The sequence below is a fragment of the Rousettus aegyptiacus genome, unplaced genomic scaffold (genome assembly GCF_014176215.1).
Source record: "Rousettus aegyptiacus isolate mRouAeg1 unplaced genomic scaffold, mRouAeg1.p scaffold_m13_p_12, whole genome shotgun sequence".
Classification (NCBI taxonomy): Eukaryota; Metazoa; Chordata; class Mammalia; order Chiroptera; family Pteropodidae; genus Rousettus; species Rousettus aegyptiacus.
Window position 1 is genome coordinate 40,909,682 of NW_023416287.1, and position 19,049 is coordinate 40,928,730.

The 19,049-nt window shown below is 46.6% G+C and overlaps 1 protein-coding gene across 3 annotated transcripts in view; it reads right to left on the bottom strand.

The window, feature by feature from the left end:
- The window catches only part of MGLL (monoglyceride lipase), a 120,722-nt gene that overhangs the window by 9,340 nt on the left and 92,333 nt on the right, over positions 1-19,049 (bottom strand). For 2 of the 3 annotated variants that reach the window (XM_016121951.2, XM_016121949.2), the window contains exons 4-6: positions 18,390-18,526; positions 16,961-17,071; positions 6,766-6,855 (exon numbers count right to left, since the gene is read on the bottom strand). In XM_016121951.2, the coding sequence (XP_015977437.1) occupies positions 6,766-6,855; positions 16,961-17,071; positions 18,390-18,526 (338 nt within the window). The remainder of the gene's footprint in view (positions 1-6,765; positions 6,856-16,960; positions 17,072-18,389; positions 18,527-19,049) is intronic. The other variant, XM_016121950.2, reaches the window with a different exon arrangement.

The following is a 19,049-nucleotide window of genomic DNA, read 5'->3' on the forward strand; positions in this document are numbered from 1 at the left end:
GACATGAAGTATGGTTTCCAAGGTCACAATGTGGCACAAAGAGACAGAGCTGGAAAGCCGGGTCCAGACTCAGGTCTTTTTGCTCTTCCTACCAAGCCATCTGCATCTTTGTCTTCTGTAACAGAACCATTGGTGAGCTTTTCTCCCTCTCTGACTGTGACCCCAGGAAACAGGTGACTTATCAGCTATCACTGGCCTCCAGTTCTGGGCCTGGCCTGAGGTGGGAGCTCCATGCAAGTTTGTCCACTTGACATGCTGCCCGCAGGATGGCAGAGGGGAGGTAAAAGCCCTGCCTGACTTGGCAGAAAGTCTCCCCAGCTCAGTTGAGCAAAGTAAGTCCTGTTTACCAGGGGACCCAAGTTCCCTCTATGATTGCTGGAGTAGGCATCCAGTTTCGGTCGCGGAAATTCCTGAGCCAGATAATAACCATCACAAACAAAGACACTGCAGTTCTACGTTGGCTATAAAGAGGATTTATCAGGATTAGCCTGCATATTTGAATTGCCACTTAATCAAAGTCTTGTGAATCACTAAACATTTTTTCCCAAGAATTACTTTTTGCTATTAAGGCTTAAACTCCTGGATATCTTGGTAGGTCATGGCCCCAGACATGTGGGCACAGGCACTTTGCATACATCTACCTCAGGGTACTGGGGCCTCCTTCTGGAGGACTGAGGGTCTTCACAACCAGAAGTGAAGCAGAAAGTCAACCTTGCTTGCTCCTTTGAAATGGAGGTCCCTGAAGTGCAGCCCCGGACCCCGACATAGCTCCTTGGTGGTCACCGAGAGAAGAGGAAAGCAGCCTCTCTGTTCTCTACCCAATCACACTAGCCATGGCCACCTTTTCGAGGCCCAAGGATTGAATACGTAATAAGATAAACAAGAGAGCCTTACTGTGATCTTGCAGGAGCACTTCCATAAATGCTGGTAACAAACAGCAAGTTCATACAGTCTCACGTCTTAAAAGTTGGTGACAACTAAGGAGATCAGAATATGGACTAGATAGAGAATAATGATAGGAAATTATTGCTACTTTTCCAAAGTGTGATAATTGTATGGGGTTGCATATGTGAATGTTCTTATTCTGGGTTCTTCCTCGTGGGCAACATATGCTGAATTATTTAAGAGTTAAGGATGATGGTGTCTGAAGCTTATTTTTTAAAGATTCAGCCAAAACAAAGTATTCACTTAATGACATTAGATTTGGCAATGATTTTTTTGAATATGACACCAAAAGCTTAGGCAACAACAAAAAAAATAGATAAACTGGATTACATTAAAATGAAACCCTATTGCACATCAAAGAATACTACCAAGATTGAAAAAGCAACACATGGAATGGGAGAAAATATTTGCAAATCACATATTTCATAAGGAGTTACTGTCCAGAATATATAAAGAACTCACACAACTCAATAACAACAAAAACAAACAACCTGATTTAAAAAATGGACAAAGTACTTGATAGACATTTCTCTAAAGAAGATATATAAATGGCCAAGAAGCATGTGAAAAGATGCTCAGCATCAGTAATCATTAGGAAAATGCAAATCAAAATGATCAGGCAATCCCACTTTTGAGTATGAACTCAAAGGAACTGAAGGCAGGGACTCAAAGAGATATTTGCACATCCATGTTCATAGCAGCATTATTCACAATAGCTGAGAGATGGAAGCACCCTAGGTGTCTACCGACAGACGAATGAATAAATGAATTTAGCCTTAAAAAGGAAGGAAATTCTGACACTTGCTACAACGGGAATGAACCTAGAGGATAGTACATTCAGTTGCATCAGAGTCTCATGTGAATGGGGGTTCAGTCTGACTGCGTCTTTGAGATAGCTTTGCCCAGGCTGTGTTCCTGCATGAGCCCAGCTGAGCGTGCAGTTTCCTTCTCCTTCGACCACGTGAAGGTATTTGAATGAGAATCTTAGCGCAGCCTGTGGGGCAAGGAGAATGCCTCATTTTGTCTTCAGTTTGGCCGACGGCTGAGATTACCTCTGACAATCTCTCTACAGAGACACTGGCTTTTCTGCTGCTATTAAAGTTGCTTATTTCAGGGACCTGCCTCTCACATGCCCAGAGCTGCTTCTCCCAGAGTCAGCAGGAGGAGGGCTGGGAGCAGACAACATCTGGGGTGGGGGTGGGAGGCAGGAACATCAACAGACCCGTGTTACAGGGCACAAGACCAAGGCAGACCCATTTGCCGGCTGCCCCCAGTGGAGCTATTTATACTCACCAAGAAACGTTCTAACGGCTTGTTATTTTTTAAGGCATTGGTAAATTATAGCTACCTGAAATAGACAAGTCTTCTGTGGGGAATATAAGAATGACTGATGGAGAGTCACAAAATAAAATTGGCTAACCAAACCAGGAGTACTGGAAAGTTAATAACTGGTTCTCAGAGGGGACTGCTGTGGGAGGCTGTATCCTGGGGACAGAGGGGAGGCTGGGGCCTATATTTAGCTGTGGTTAAAATTAGTCAAAAGCCTCCATGTAGCTAAGCTTTCCAAGACCTGGCAGTAGCCTTCCAAGGACCATAGGCGGAGGTGGCCTCCCGGCATGTGGATTGAAGCTCTGCAGGAAATTGGGGAGCAGGGGGCTTAATCATTGAATCTGGCACATCTGAAACACTGGACGGGGTCTGGAGCAGCACCCGCCTGTAGAAATAAAATGAAGTGGGGTTGGCCACTCCTCACAGCTCTCACGCTCTCACCATATGGCCTGCCAGTGTGATATAAACCAGCCAGGATGCTCCTGGCGGGGATCCCAATGTATTTATAGAGAATAGAGACTTGGTTCTAGAAGACAGAGTGCCTTAAGACATAAAAACAGTGCACATCCCCAGTGGAAGATGAGCTCAGAATCACAGCATCTCTTCCTCCCAGCTTCTACCCAGTTCATAGGCCAAAGGCTGGAGCTTGGAAAGAAAGCAGTGCATTCTGTTTGTGAGTGATTACTGGTTAGCAGTGGTGTGAGGGCAGGAGGAGACTCTGAGCAGCTCCCTTCCTCACCTCTTCCCCTGAGTCCTTGGTCAGAGAGCTAACAAGAACATTCAAGCCTTTTCAGAGTGGGAGGGATTCGTCACATTCAGAGGGTAGAATGATCAGTATGTCAGTACTCCAGTGTTCTTTCTGGCCAGGGACTCTAAATGTGTAGATATACAAAAAATGCCTGAGTAGCAACTTATTTGTTCCCAGGATTTTAGTGGCTAGAGCACTTGGCTCAGAGAAACCCTATTTTGTAGCTGTGTCCTCTGGTAAGTGACTTGCCCTGTCTGGGCCCAAGGTTTCACAAATGCAAATACTGGTAATAAGACTGCCTCCTCAGATCTCTGGGAGATGAAAGGGTTAGTCTGACACAGAAGGGTGCACCCATCCTGCACTGGGTGGTGCTCAGACAACCCAAGGCATTTACCGCAATGCTCCTGGAGGCCACACCACCAGGAGAACCTGTGTCTATAGGCTGACAGCTGTAAAGTGATGCTAGTGAAGGGCGTCATGCTATAACAGTCCTGGGTGGGTTGTGAGAACACTTGCCACAGCAAACCCCAAACAAACATCCTGCTTTTGACATTCAAATCCCAGAGCCAGTCTGTTTCCCCAGAGACAGACTTCCAAATCTTCAGGAGAGCCTGCCCCTCACACTCCCCAAGCCTGCGCTCTTCCTAGCAGGCTGGCTTTAGTAAGCTTGTTAGGCAAATGTTTCTTTTCTTTTTGAGGCTTTTTTAGCTGCAGGGCTCCATGGAAAATATCTTAAAGATGTGCCTTAAGACACCCAGATGAGATCTGGGAGGTGCCTTTTCTGAGCATATTTCCCTCTGGACGTTGCTATTTTTAAAGCTCAGCAGAAGGGTCAAAGGGAGACTCAGAGCGGGGATGGGGAGGGGCGAATGCTCTCTGCTGGGGAATGGGCAGGCTTGTTCCTATTCATTCCAGTGGGAGTTCAGCCTTGGGGCTGACCAGCCGCCTCCCTCCTTGCAGTCTTCCCAGCAGGGACGTTTATTAGTGTTTCTAAAGAATCACCCCATTTACCTGACCAGTCAGAAACCTGATACATGAGGGTGTGCCACCCAGGATTCAGGAAGAGCCTGTGTGCTGTATATTCACACTAGACTCTTCCATGAGTTTAAGGCCTTCAATGGAATTTTCCATTATTTCAAAAATGAGATAAAAGCTCCGAGAGTTGCTATTTTTAAACAAAGAGGGCTAGGAAAAATTTTATTATTTTTTTCTTCTTTGCCCAAGTACTTTCAGGTGATGAGATAAATGACTATGATTTGCACCTGGATGTTTCCTCTCAGCGATCTCAAGGAGGCCCCTCTCTCCCTCCGCATCCCCCCCCCCACACACACACATACACTCATTGTAGTCCTGGCAAAGCTGCTGCAAAAATAATTGGTTTTACTAAAGATTGCACTTTGAAGCTGGAGCTGTTATGCAGGATGCCAGCAGGTGGAGGAACCCCTGCCCTGCACTGACTCCCCTCACAAAGTGAGTCCTGCACACAAAGCAATGGCCCCCAGCCATGAGCTGCATGGACCAGTAATTATAAAACAGGAAAAAGAGCTTAATGATCATAAAGACTAGCTGGAAGGAGGCACTCAAGCATGGGCTTTTGAATCAAATGGGTTTAAATCCCAGCTCTGCTTCTGACTGATTGTGCAACCTTGGACAAATTATCTAACCTCAGAGCCTCAGTTTCCTCATCTGTGAAATGGGATTAATGCCTGTCTCATTCATGTCAGGATTAAATCAAACAGCATATGTTTGGCTTTGGTCTTTCTGGGTCCTAAAGTTGTGCCTTTTCACCGTCTAGATCTGTTCTTTGGAATTACATTTTTTTTTTTCTTTACTTAAATATTCTTTGACCCTAGTAGGTCAAATTTGGTCCCAAGATGTGGCTTTGAGAGGCACTGTGGGTTTTAAAAATTAGATTTAATTAAAATTAAAATTGAATAGATCAGATACCCTCTGGCTCCTCACAGGCCCCATGGCTCGCTAGAGCCTCTCACCAGCCTGATTCATAACAGCTGCTGGCCCTGGAGGCTTGGGAGTTTTGACCCCTGATCAAGAATGTCTCCTTCTTACATATTAGGGATGAATCACATTTAGTTGCCCACTCTCTAAGGGACTCAGAGGGCCAGGAGGTCAAGTTTTATAATGAAGCTAGAGTCTAGCTGCTCAAGTTCCAAGGAAACCTGGGAAAGTCACCACACTCCATTCCTTTTTACAGGGTCCTTGGGAAGGCACCAATTTCATGACTTCGAATTCCTAAGGCGAGACTGGAAATTGAGCCAGAAGAGTTGTAAAATGACTTACTTAAACCTGAAGATAATTTCAGTGTCTTCCAGATGTCCAGGGTGGCTGCCTGTCCACTAGCCATAAGTCTACAGGAGTTTACTGTCCTCACAGATAGAGCAAAGCTGGGGACCACACCTACCTAAACTCTCTGGTTGGTCCCACTAGTGGGGGACCCAGGCAAGTCCTCTCATCTTACAGAGTCTCAGTTTCCTCATTTGGGGCTGCCATGCATGGGTAAGCAGACAGCACCCACCTGGCACAGATCATTAAGGCCTAATTAAAGGCAGGCACAGGTGCTGGCCTTTCACTGAATGGGAGGTGGGTTGGTTCACGGAGCAGCATCTTAATAGACCAACCCCAATCTCTGGGGTTTGGGACTCTGCTCAGATCCAGTCTCTCAGATACATTGTTGACCCTTTGTCCATGTTGACCTTGGTGCCTGGTCCAAGAAATGGTGACATTGACTTATGGCACAACTTCCCAGCTTATTCCCCCAAAGCTACCTTGCCTCTTCTTTCTAAACTTTTCTCAGCAGGTTTTGCTTATATAGAAGGCAGGGCAGTGGCTCCCGGGAGATGGGACTCATGGGATATCTCGTGATCCGCCCTCATTTTACCCCTGAACACTCACCTGCTGCCCTACGTGTGGTCAAACCAAACTATCTGCTGTTCTGCAAATGTGCTGTCCTCTCTCCACACCAGGGCTCTTTACCCATGCTATTCCCTCTCCCCAAACCCTTTTCCTCTGACCCCCCTCCAGCCTAGCACCACCCCTACAACCCATGGAAATAGGACATTTGGCCTGGCCTGAATCCACTCTTCTGTCCTCAGCTACTGTATCCCAATTCCACACTCCATCCCCTCTTGGTCCATGAGGTTGGCTGAGGTTGACACTGCTCCCTTTTCTGGACAAATAACCCAGGCTTGGACAATCAGCTAAGAAGAATCAGCCCTGGGACTTTTCTTGGAAAGAGGTGCTGTCTTTCCATTGGGGTTGCACATGTAAAGCTGCTGGTGGCTATCTCTGCCTCCACTTGAGGAAAGTTTGGTTGAGAATGAAGCCAAACCTGTGATTATGAGACCTGGGGAGAATGAATGGTGAATGAGGTATTTGAGACCCTGGATCCACCCATGTCTGAAACCTCTAGTTATATTCACCAATAAATTCCACTTTTTGCTTAAAACACATTAAGTTTCTGTCACTTACAGCCAAAAGAGATTTGGTTGATATACACACAACTTCATCTGGTTAGCTCCTTTCCACCTTTAGGGCACAACTCAGGGATCATGACCACCCATCCCTTCTCTCCCAGTCCTGAAGCCAGACAGCATCTCACGCATGTTTGTACAGTGAAAGGACAGCAAAATGCCACAGGCAGCTAAAACTTAGATTTACCACTGGGACTGCTGCTTTCACTCCCTCATCAGTCCCAGGTACCCCCTGGTTTTCAGAAATACTCTCACCTCTGTCTTATTCCGAGAGAGTGCACTGGTGTCGATTGGGCCCATGGACAAGTTTGGCAGGACAAAGTTGAGAACTTTTACAGCAAGGACCTAGCCGGGGAGGAAAAACACGCGTATGAGTACAGTGGGATCCATGCCCAGCTCCACCCACAGGACAGTTTACAGCAAATTATGGAAAGTGACACCCAAACTGAGCATCAGCCAGGTTTGTTTCCTGAGGCTGAGCACCCCGGGACTCTCCCTGCTCTGACTCAGACAGCCTTGAGCTAGTCTGGCCCAGCTCCTCACAGGGAGCCAGTGAGACGCAGCCGCCAGGGCTGATGGAGGGAATGCCACATCTATTTTTTGCCTGCTCCAGATTCTGTGCAGTCGCCATCCCTACAATCACTCATCACCATAATTTTGAATTATTTGTAGGAACAGCCTAGCTAAGCTCTTGTGCACAAGCCACTTCTCAGGGGATCCTGAAAAAGCACAGCAGGAGGAGAATCACCTAGGTCACCTGAGAGTGAAGCTGAACAGCCCAGAAGGCTCCAAAGGAACCTGCTCTGATCAGAAAGACTCTGTCGATTGTCATGGTTTCTCTTGGAGGGGAAGAGAAATAGTCACCCAGCTTTTTTAGAAGATGTGTGACAGAGGGAGCAAGATCAGACTTGACTCCTGGCTGTGCTGTCTCATGCATGTGGACACAAGAGCTGACCGTCATTGAGCGTCTGCTTCTTTAGCTGCCGAGGGGGACCACTGTGTACAAAAGCACTGGACACACAACAGGTGCTTAATAAATGCTCCTTGAACTGGAACCTGATTCAGGTACAGACCTCCTCCCTGCCCCACCCCACTCTCTGTCTCCTGCTAAATCTGGTGTCTATCCAGGAAAAGCGTGAACCTGGATTTCACAATTGTGCCTGCAGAGGGGGACTGTTCTCATTTCTGTACTGTGCATAGACACTTGGGGATAAAAGATGCTATTTCAAAAGTGAGCTGTGAAATGCTGAAATTAGAATCACATTGAAGGTGGCACTGAATTCTCATTGCATGTTGAGGGTGCGTGTCATAGAACTGAGAAGAAAGGTCTCCTCAGTACCCTTGTCGGGGTGGGGACACTGATTTCTACTGTAACAATCTTTTGGTGCATCCGGCACAGTTGTAGGTACCGTCTTTTAATCTTGACACCAATGCTATGAAGTAAGGGTTTACCCTGATTTAACACACAAGAAAACAGAGGCTCGGTACCATACTGTGCAGTCAACTGGAAAGGGAGCAAGGGTCTGGGTAAGGCCACTCTTTCCCTTTACACCAGCGGCCTTCATTTTTCTCTCTCTTTCCTGCCATATGAATGCAACGGAGAGGCCTAACCTTTCCTGTGGATGACCACAAACAGCAGGCACTGATACTCTCCATGGAGACACAATTGCTGTACTGCCCAATCTCTCTTTACACTCAGAGCTATAAAATGTGCTACTCCTTGAGCTATGCAAGGGATCAGGCAGGGCTCTGCTCCTGAAGAATACACATGCAAATACCTATTCTGACCTTCACATGGTCAACTCTCCATTTTCAGTGCAGGATGGCAGTGTCCTGCCTGTAAGACTACCATAGCTCATTGCATGCCCAGCCTGGTGTCCAGGCATGCGAAACCCCATGCACGTCGACTTGCTGCTGTCAATGTGCCAGGCGCTATTTCCAAGCTCTGAGCTGACCTGTGATGACAGTCTAGTATAGAAATATAAGAAAATCCAACTTGGAATACTAGGTTAGCACTTGAATCAGTTCACACAGTTTGAAGCCTCACGGATGGACATGATCTACTGGGCAGACTCAAGAGGCAAGATGGGGTTGTGGGCCAGTTCCACAGACAAGAACAGGACCAGAAAGGCTCAGAATTCTGGGAGCTCTATGAAAGAAAAGGACTTGAGTGTTTCCAAACACAAATCAAATGTGTGTGACCTCCAGAAACTGGGGGCTCTTCTGGGAACCTAAATTCAGGAATTAGTATCTATGTTTTCAAAGGTTAAACATTTTTAATAAAGAGAAAACACAGCAGATAAGAAGTGCACTGTAGGCTCACAGAGAAGAGTGGGCACCAACCCTGTGGCCTTCACTGGGCTCCGACAGTGGACTTTTAGGGACTTATCTACTCTAGCAATGGTGGCCCAAGGGAAATGCTCTTAGGAAAGAACTTAATGTATATCCCAAAGTTTGTAGAGCTGACTCTTGGACATTCTGCTTTGCTCGATGACTCTTGCCCACAGCACCTTGAGTGGACACAGGGGCTGACAGTTGACTACTGCCACACCCAGGAATCACGAGGCAACTGTGTGTGATTGAACCTTGTACAAATGTCAGTCTCCAGACAATGCTGCAGTTTGGCCTGTCTGCCTGCTTGATATGGCATGGCCTTCTCAAGGACACGGCTGTTTTTCTGCAAGCCAACTTCCTACCCATTCCCAGGAGAGATGGCCGACTGCCAGCAACAGGCCCAGAGGCATAGTGCCTCAGCACTTACTCTGAAACAGAAGCAAGGAGAGAGACCACACAGCACCGCTCCATTTCCCCAAAACCCACCAGCAGATTTATCATTTGCCAACAATTTCTCTTTTGTTGCCTGTCACCTAATTCTGCATGGACCTAGGCACACAGGTGGCGGCCATTTGTGAAGAGGTAGACTTACCTTCGTCTTTGAATCTATGTTCCTGCTGCTAGCAGTCCTTAAATTCAAAATTTATACCCCAAAGTGCTAAGGTCTCTATTCCAGGAGAAGATGCTGACAGTTTAGGCTCAGTAAGGATCAAAAAAGGCCATGTTGTGGCTGGTACCGTCCTTGCTCTGGTTTCATAGGGAGTGAGGGGGACTAGAGAGCCTGAAGGACTCTGCCTCCAGGAGAGAACTACAGAAAGCATCTTGTTCTGTCCTTTCTCTGAGCCAGTGGTCTTTTCTTCCTTTTAGCAGGGGAACTTTATGCAGCTAAAGAAAGCTTTTAGGAAAAGAGCTTTATAAGAAAAATAAAAGAGGAGGGGGCATTTCTGGAGGATTGCTTGCTTTGCAGAAAATGAAGTGTTTTGCCTCTGGAGGATCAGTTGACCACCTATTTCCTCCTTCCCAGTACAAGAAACCAAGTCCTGAGGATTACCCCTCCCACAGCTGCTAATGGCCTACTGCCCAAAGCACCAACAGGAGGAGACATGGGCAAGGACACATCATGCTTAGAACTGGAGGTGGCAGGTGGCAGAGCCAGAGGATGTCTGCAGTTGCATGTTTCTGACCACAAGGACTCTCAGGGTCGCAGCTGTTCTCACTCCTCTAAGTGAGCTGTGTTGGTGGGTTCAGGATGGCCGAATGCCCCTAAATGACTACACAACTCCAGTGGCTTAGTGTACTGGAATATACTGGTGTCCTAGCAATGAGAAATGGTTGTTCAATCACAAGTATAGATGAGGGGTCAGTGTGCATATACTGCAGCCTGTTTTCCATTCTTCATGGTTAGGCACTGCCACTAAACTCTGCAGGATGTCACCCTGAGAATAGAGAAGTCTCAATATACAGATGATTATGAAGCCCTGGGTGTGAGTTAACACCTGGGAGAATTCGTGGAGAGGCATGAGGCAGATACACCCCTCACCCCAGGAAGACAGTCCTTGGTTTTGAACATTTTTTTCCTTCCATCCGGTTAGCACATTGGTAGGGGGCACAGCACACCCATCTGGCAGCCTGTCCTTTACTGATATTTTATGGCCTCCCTGCTCTAAGAGTGGCCCTCAGACCAGCAGCATGAGCAGCTCTGCCTGTCAGATCAGGATCTACATTGTCACAGGACACCTGGAGCATTTTTGTGTGCCCTGAAGTCTGAGGGGAACTGTGTGTTTCAGAGAAGCATCACAATGCCTCTTCCCAGGCCTCACCCTGAAAAATTGACTGAGTTAGGGCCCTGACATCAGTTTTCTTTTTTTAAAGCTCCCTAGGTGATTCCAGTGTGCACCCAGAGTAGAGAAGGGGTTCCTGACCCATACTGGATGGAGGGGAGGGTCACAGATATCTCTGAAGGGCAAGCTACCCTTCTGAAGAAGCTACAATAAGACATGTTTGCACAGCCCTGACCCTCAATTCTTTTTCTAAACCTGCATAGTGAGTTCCAAACCACATTTCTAACAGGACTTAATTGGGTAGAGAAAACCTTTGATGACAATAGTGTCACAGCTTGAAAAAAAAATGGTGCTTAGCTTCTTCTCCACAAAAGATCCAAGAAAGATTCAGGGGCAAGGTACTTTGCATAGTTGCAAAAGCGATCCCCTCTCCCTGCTGTTCTTTTAGAGTTTGTTTTATTTCATTAGCCTAATGTCTCATGAAGGAGGAAAGGGTGAGCTGGGTGCAGAAGAACTAAGCAGAAGCAGTGAATTGATTGTGGCAATGAAGGAAGACAGAAGGGCCGAGAAAGGGGTCTTGTGGTCGAGTAGTAAGGAAAGAGTGAGAGGTGGAAAGAGGCTGGCAGACCCCACACACAGAAGGATCAGTTTTGTCCAGGTTGCTTGAGTTGCTGCTGCTGCTTCTGGTCATAATCTCCCTCGGCCTCAGCTATCAGCTGCAAGAGCCCCATATCTATTTCCAAGAGAAGACAGAGGAAGCCACAGAACAGGTATGGGGGTGGGGAGTATTCTATAAAGAAAGTAGAATACAAGGTATTACCATTCTTGATGCCTTTTCAACCGAACTCTTCTGATAATCCTACAGGAGTGTGGAGAGAACCCCAGATCCAGCTCAAGAGAGGGGTGACCTCAAATGGGCTCCCCAGAGGTAAGATTCCCACCATCATCATGACCCCAATAGGTTTGTGGAACTACAGAGCTCTCAGTGACACCGACTCAACAGGGACTCCAGGTCTTGTTGCCTGAGAATAATTTGGGGGCCAAGACCCACAACAAATGGACACACAGTCACTGGATGCCAGACCCAGAAAGGCAAGCAATGAAATGAAAGAATCAGACTCGGAGACTGGGAGCTAGGCAAATTTGCATCTCCAATTCTGCATCCCCAAGAAAGTCTATGATCCTCAATGTCTTTACTTCTAAAATGGGCATAATAAAAAGAACCTCAAAGCATTGCTGGGAAGGTTACTTGAGACTTGATTCCCACAGAGCTTTTCCCTAACTGCCTTCTTGGCTTTTGGCCCTAGAAAAAGCTCAAGAAATATGCATTGGTTGACTGAAGGAGTAAGCACATGCCAACGTTATTCAGAGACTTCAAAAAGAGAACTTGGTGTGCAGCTTTGCAACAAATGTCACATCACAGCTAGAACTCCAAATTATTTCACTCACTAAAGAGAACAACTCCCCAGAAACGAAGTCCACCTTCTGATGACCAAGAGACTAGAGTATGTCTTGTGTCCTTAACATGCCCTGTAGCATTCTTAGATTAACTGTGGGCTCATCACTTTAAATACTAGAGACTTGCACAAATGCCTTTATTGATCTGAAAGGTTTTAATAGCCCCCTAAGATCATTTTAAAGCTTCTGCCCATGAAAGACTTGACACGGGGGAGGTAATTATAATAGCTATCTTCTAACATGGCTCCAACAGGTTGACCTGTGCAAAAGGAGGCTAGAACTCCATGCCTTCCATGGGGGTGGCTTCAGAGCAAGGGTCAGAGTACAGCCCAGAGTGTCTCGGGAGGGAAAGTGCATCATCCTCCAGCAGACAAAAAATAGAAAGAGCTGTGTGCCCTTTTTGGTAAGCCCCTGGGAAGGACGGGAGGACACTTGCTGGCTGCTGGGGCTCCCCAAAGATATGTTGGGGAGATGATGCATTCCTCAAGTCCTAAGTGTCTAGAAGTCTGAACCCCTAGTTGTTAGAGAGCAGGTGTCTGCAGGATAGAGGTAATAATGCCCTGCTGTGCATTGCTACTGCCAAATTCATGACACAGCTAAGTCTGGGACTCCAGGGTCTAACTGTGTCTAAAGTTGGAAAGCGAGGCAGTCTTGCATACCCCCCGCCCATTTCTCCTCCACTCCCTAGTGCTCCAAGGGCCTTCTGGATTCTGATGACTAAAAACAGGTGAGTGACATTCAAACAGGAAGTGAGCTAAAGTCAGGGTAACCTGATCTGGGCGGGTTTCAGGGTGAAAGGGAGCATCCTGCCTGGAGCGAGACAATTGACCTCATTTCCTTGTCTGTAAATTGGGAAGTTTTTCCTCCTTGCAGGGTGGTGACGGAAAGGAAGTCACCCCATGAGTGCTAGGTTCAAGGAGTGCTAGGTTCATAGCAGCCACTCACTTCTCCCTACTTGGCCAAGTGCCCTGGTTGACCGAAGTGGAAGCATTTAGAAGCACTGGGCTGGCTTCTACATCTGACCCTGAACACAAGAGGACAACCTCTAGGCAACAGGTGGAGGTCGTCATTTGGAAGACTAGCAGGAAAAGGAGGAGCTTGGCAGCCTGCCGCATGTTCCTGCGTGTCCTCTTGGGACAGGTCAGGGTGAGGAGACCCTAGTCTAGCTCAGAATTTGACACCTCCTACTTGGGCAACCAAGGGTTTCCCCTCCGTCGTTGGTATTACTCCAGCCTTACCTTCCCCAGGGCATAATCCCCCTGAAATGGCCTCATAAATAGCCGAGACTTGGCCTGATGCACTAGATTTTTGTTTTTAAATTTCTTCTGCTGTCATTTCCCTTGTCCAACCACATTCTTAGCAAAGTGTTTGAAGGCCAGAAGCCTCTGTCTTTGTCTCTCCTCCAGGCTAAATATACCCCAGCTTGTTGAAAACAGAGCATGGAAGTTAAGAACCAGCTGTGTGCAGGACTGGGCGGGGGTCTAGTGTTCTTACATTTAAGGGTAGGGGGTGTGGGAAAAAATGGGGTTCTATGGAAAGTAACCTCACAGTGTGATCTTAACCTAACCGGGCAAGTCATGTGGGTAGTCACTCCCCAGGCATATAATTTCATTATCAAAAGGCTGCTTTTTACTTTAAGCAAGCCCTGCCCATCACATTCCTGTGCATCCAGGATAATACACCTTTGCAATGCCTCTTTCAGACCCCTCCTTCTAAGGCAAAACCACCTAAAGGGCAAATAGATTTAACTATCCTGTAACCTGATCCCGGCCTTCCTTTCCCCCACCACCATGTATGTAATCTCGCTTAAGTTGTTCCCTCCTTAATTTCAAATGCATAAAATAACTACAAAATTGATATTTTCCAGAGCTTTGGAGATCTTGCTCCCCAGCATGTGTTGTCAGTTTGGCTTAAATAAACTCATAAAAATTTTCTACAGGTTTCGCTGTTTTTTATGTGGACAGGGGAACTTCCACGTACTCCTCTGTACTGAAAAGCTTGGAATCTCACACTGGCTGCTTTAATGATTTCAGGAATCTGTATTGCAGGGATTACTAGCCATGAAATAAACCTTTGAAAAGTCCTGAGCTGAGCTCTGAAAGAGAAGTCCTGAGGCTCTGCATGCTGTGGCCCCCTGACAGTGAGACTGACCAGGGAAAGGGCCCCTCCTGTGCCTCAGCGTTCTCAGCAAGAGGAGGTCTATAAGACTGTCCGTCTTTGGGGTCCATATGAGCAAACCAGCTAACAACTTGAAGGTCGGTCAGCAGGGCCTCACCTAACCAGAGCCCATCCTGTACCGGGCCCCTTGTTAGTCTGATAGAGAGAAGCACTAAGAAGGACTGCTCTCCAAAGCAGCCAAATTCAACTCAAAACCCACAAAAACTTATCAGCCAACCAAGGGAACAAAACAATGAAGCAAAAAGTACAAGAAGCATATTCCCTCTGTGTAAAGCACAGGAACAAATGGAGTGCGTGTGAATGTCCATCCACAGAAGATGCCCCACCCCCTCTGTAATTCTGGCTGCTCACCTTACCAGGATTGTACTAATGTATTATTATAAAATTTTTAAAATTAAATCTTAAACAAAGATTCAGTAAGACTCTTTCTGGAAGGTTGTCAGACAGGACCAGATGTGTGGAGGGTGATCAAGACAGCTGGGGTAAGCAGACGAGTGAATCACAGGCTCTGTCAGTCAGAACTGCACAAGAGCCAGAGGCAGCAGCAGAACCCAGAGCAGGGAGGATGTGCCCTCACCTCTGAGGGCAGTGGGAAATCTAATTCATCTTGGCTGATAAGAAAAGACCCGCATCTCCCCAGGGACAGCTGGCTCCTGATTGGAGAAGGTGATCCATTAGCGCAGGGCTCTGAAAGGTCACAATGGCATGGCCTTGCCCGGAAGTTCCGCATCTACCAGTGTCTCGGGGAGAAAACCTTGCTGGCTCCACCTCCGAGCTCGGCTGCCATGACCCTCCTCATGTGCTTCATCTGAGAAGCCCCACAGTTCCCGGTTTTTATCTAAGGGAAAATGTCCAGTGCAGAAAACTTCTACCTTCTTCTATGGGGAAACACCTTAGACAGGGAGTGGACAGCCCTGGATTCAAATCCATCATGCAAGTTTCGTGATCCTGGCAAGTCACTCATCCAGTCTAAGATTCATGTTCCATCCATAAAACACAGGTCGTGACCTCTTCCTATGTTAGTTGATGGGAGTTAAGTGAGATAATGCACATGAAAGCACAGCACCTGCCTGGCACTCACCGAGCCCATTAAATCTTTATGACTCAAAGCACATGGACAGCAGATGTCTTGGTCCCCTCTCCTCCGTGACCCTGTTCTTGCTTACTCTATCTGGACAAGAACCCTTAACTGATTTGGCTCACATTAGTCAATCACAGTCAGGATGGGAGCTCTCTAGAAGGTCGTGCCCCCTCTTGCACATTTAAATGGCCAAGAAGTAGCCATCTTGCATCTGTGCATTACCTGTGATTCTGTAGACGACCTTGTTTATTTCCATGGCCAACTCATGGTAGCCCTTGCCTTCACTGCTGTCCCACATGACACTGAAATTTTCTAATGATAATTGTTTTCAACGAGGCAGTGGTGATTTCCTTAAAATGGAATAAAATTCAAAGAAGCTAGCCGTCTTTCTTCTTCCTCGAATTAAGTAAATTGTTCTCTGCTTGAACTATCAGATAGTTTCAGGTTTCTCTTTTGCTCAGCTTGTCCTCATTTCAAATTGGTGTAATTTTTTTGTGTGTAATGGGAAATCCTTACACAGGACCTGCTAGCCCATCTCTAGGGCCAGGATTAAGTCCGTAGCTGTTGGCTGTAGGAAACGTTTGAGGACATTTTGATAAGATTTCATTCCTTGTCCTGTGTTCCCCTCTTTGGGTCCTCAGGGGAATATAGAAGGCATCGGAGCTAAGGCAATGATCTAAATAATCTCATTGTCACTGATGGTTAGGCGAGGGAAGGTACAGTGAGTCCATGGCCTAATAGCTGCCCAGTTCCCCATGGCCTTGTGACCTGACTTACCACCTCACCTTCCATATTCCTTTGAGAGTTCTGAGTACTGGCTCAGGAGGCAGAAGTCCCACATGGCACTGGGGTGAGATGGAACATTCCTCGGGGATATGCAGGGTGGGGATTTTCTACTTTAATTCAGTTATTATTTCTCTCAAGCCTCATGCCCCTGAATAATAGGTCTACCATGTGTCAACAACCCACATTCACAGTTAAGCAGGCCTGCTGAGGCCACCAGTTTCCTCTCCTTCCTCAGGGAGAGAAGGCATCTATTCTACTTCTGGTAGTATTATTGGCTTGTTTTTCTTTTCAAAGCAGCTCAAAGTCCTAGAAACAAGAGATGTACATATATGCTATTGTGTAACATTTTAACCAGAAAAACAAAATGATGGCTTGGTTAGACTCTGAGGGGAAAGGGCACTGGGATGGAGGAGGGCTAGAGTGAACATGACTATGTTGCAATTACAAATAGCCGACAAACAGTGCACTTTTGGCTGAAGTTGGTAAATATTCAATGAAAACTGGCCCTTGCTTGTGACTTTTTAACAAAGGTTACTTTGCTGGATTCCTAACAAGTGCAACTCTCCTTTTTTTTTTTTTTTTTTTTTTTTTTTGTTCACCAATAAAATATGCACAAACAGGAAATTATTTTTCCTTTGTCTTTGGGGGGAAATATGTGCCTGACTTTAGAAATTATAAACCCCAGTGGCAACAATGTTTGATATTTGTCTAAACCTTATCACAATGTTCATGAAGTTCAAGAATGCACTCCAGCCCTTTTCCCCAGCCTTCAGCTATAAATGGATGCTCCAGGTACTTGGGAAGCTGCAGTAGTTTCACAGAACTGGTTTACCTTGAAAGTTGTTGCAGACTCAGGACTGGCAAGAACCAAAGGTGAAATGAGAACCATGCCAGAGAAGTGGCCTGGCCTCTCTGCAGCTGTCAGGATGGCGATGGCACCTCCCTGCAATGCAAAATGGGCAGAGTTGCTGTGTGCCAGCTTCTACCAGCACATGGATTTCTAACAAGACCCATGGATGAGGTCCTCCTCAGCTGCGGGCCTGGCCGAGAGCCCCGAGGAGGTCCACCTTGGAAGAGACACCACTGAATGTTGGATAAGCTGAGTCTGCAATTATTTTACTACACGTTTTTTTCCGAAAGCAAACATTTCAGAGAGATATAAATAAGGTTCCTGCTTGTGGGCTGCAAATTAAACAACACATTCCTACTTCATTTCAAGCCGAAAGCTGGCAGATGTCCAATTCATCATTCCATCAGGCTTAATATGAGATTTTTTTTTTTTAATTTGTAGTCTGATCATATAATAAGAAGTTACTATGCCTTTTTTTCCCTCCCCGGTTCAGTAAAGGCCCAAGAAATTTAAGATCCAAGAAAAATAGTAAATGTGAATGGTGCTGAAGGTCTGAGGCCTTGGCTGTTTGCTGAAGCTGCAGGTAATTTGAACCAAGGGTGGAAATTGCAAATGCTTTCAGGGGCCAGGCAAGTAAGAGAAATACAAGAACAGAGCCAGGCTGTAATATAGGGGTTGGAAGCTCTGCCCTGGAGTGTAAAGTTTCACCATATTCAAAATCGAGCAGTTCAAATTCTCTGCCAGCCAACTCTTCAGGTTGGGAAGATCCGTTCCAGTTTGGGTGCTGCCAGTTTGAAGACCCCCAATTTAAAGACTATATGTGGTTAATTCCTGCAGGGTTTTATACATTTAAAAGGTAAAAGAAAATTATGAATGACCTTTAAGGAATTGCATCCACAGGGAGCCTAGTTCTCATTTGTACTGTACAGCTCCAAAGAAAGCATTCAGGGTTTTTGGCACATTCCGTGCGCTTCTCACTAACTAAAGCGCCATCCCCGCTCTGAGAAGTGGCTCTGCAGGGAGCAGAAGTGCCCTTGAGGGCCTCACGATGAAATGACACTGAGGTAGAAATTGGGTTTTAAAAAAAGATCAGTTTTTCAAGAGGCCCCACAGCCAAGCTCTTAAGTAACAACAGTAACAACGGATGGGCCACCTCCTGGTGCCTTGGACCCTGGCAAGGAAGGATGGATGGGCTGCTCTGAGCTCGCTCTGGGGCCGTCTCCAGGACTCAGAACCTGGCTTGTTTCCTAAGCACAAAATTGCCTCGGAACTCCAAGTACTGGGCATGCCAACCAGGCAGGGAGGGAGGATGAGGCAGGGAGGTAGGGCTACCCCTTCTTCATCATGGAGTTCTCCCACTGCCCAGCCACCGCAAGTCCTTGTTGAACTGGGTCTTCTGTGGTCAACTTACCATGGAGTGGCCCAGAAGGAAGATGGGAACTCCTGGGTAGTCTTTTTGCACAAAATCCACATGCTGTAACACATCCCTGATGAAAACGTGGAAATCGGACACTACCATCCTCTCCCCTTCACTCTGTCCATGGCCAACTGGAAGGGAATGAGAGACAAGAGAATTGTAGTCACCAAGGGGGTTGACTCCTGCCCAGGCTCAGCAGTTTCCTCACTGGAATCACCAGCCACTCTTTACTGAGGACCTGAATGGATCACCTCATTGAATCCTTTCCAACCATTCTTGAACATGGAAATTAGTCTCCCCTCATCATACAGATTAGGATGTTAAGGCACAGGGTGGTTAAGGAACTCACCCACAATCACACAATCAGGAAGAGATGAACCATTCTGCAAAGTCTGTCCATGCAGCTGGGATGCCTTCCCTGTGGCTATTTCCAAGGAAGAAAGAAAAGTAGGTACAAAGAGAAATTTACCAAGCCTAATTTTCTGGTAAGTGGCCGGGAGTAAGACTAATGAGGCACAGAATTTTCCTGGGTTTTCCCAGTTCCTTGACCCTCACAGTTGTGTTTCGGCATTAGCCTTTCACCAGGTAAAGTGTCACCCTTTTTATAAAAAATAACATGACAAACACAAAATAGTCAAGTGTGCTTGCCAGAAA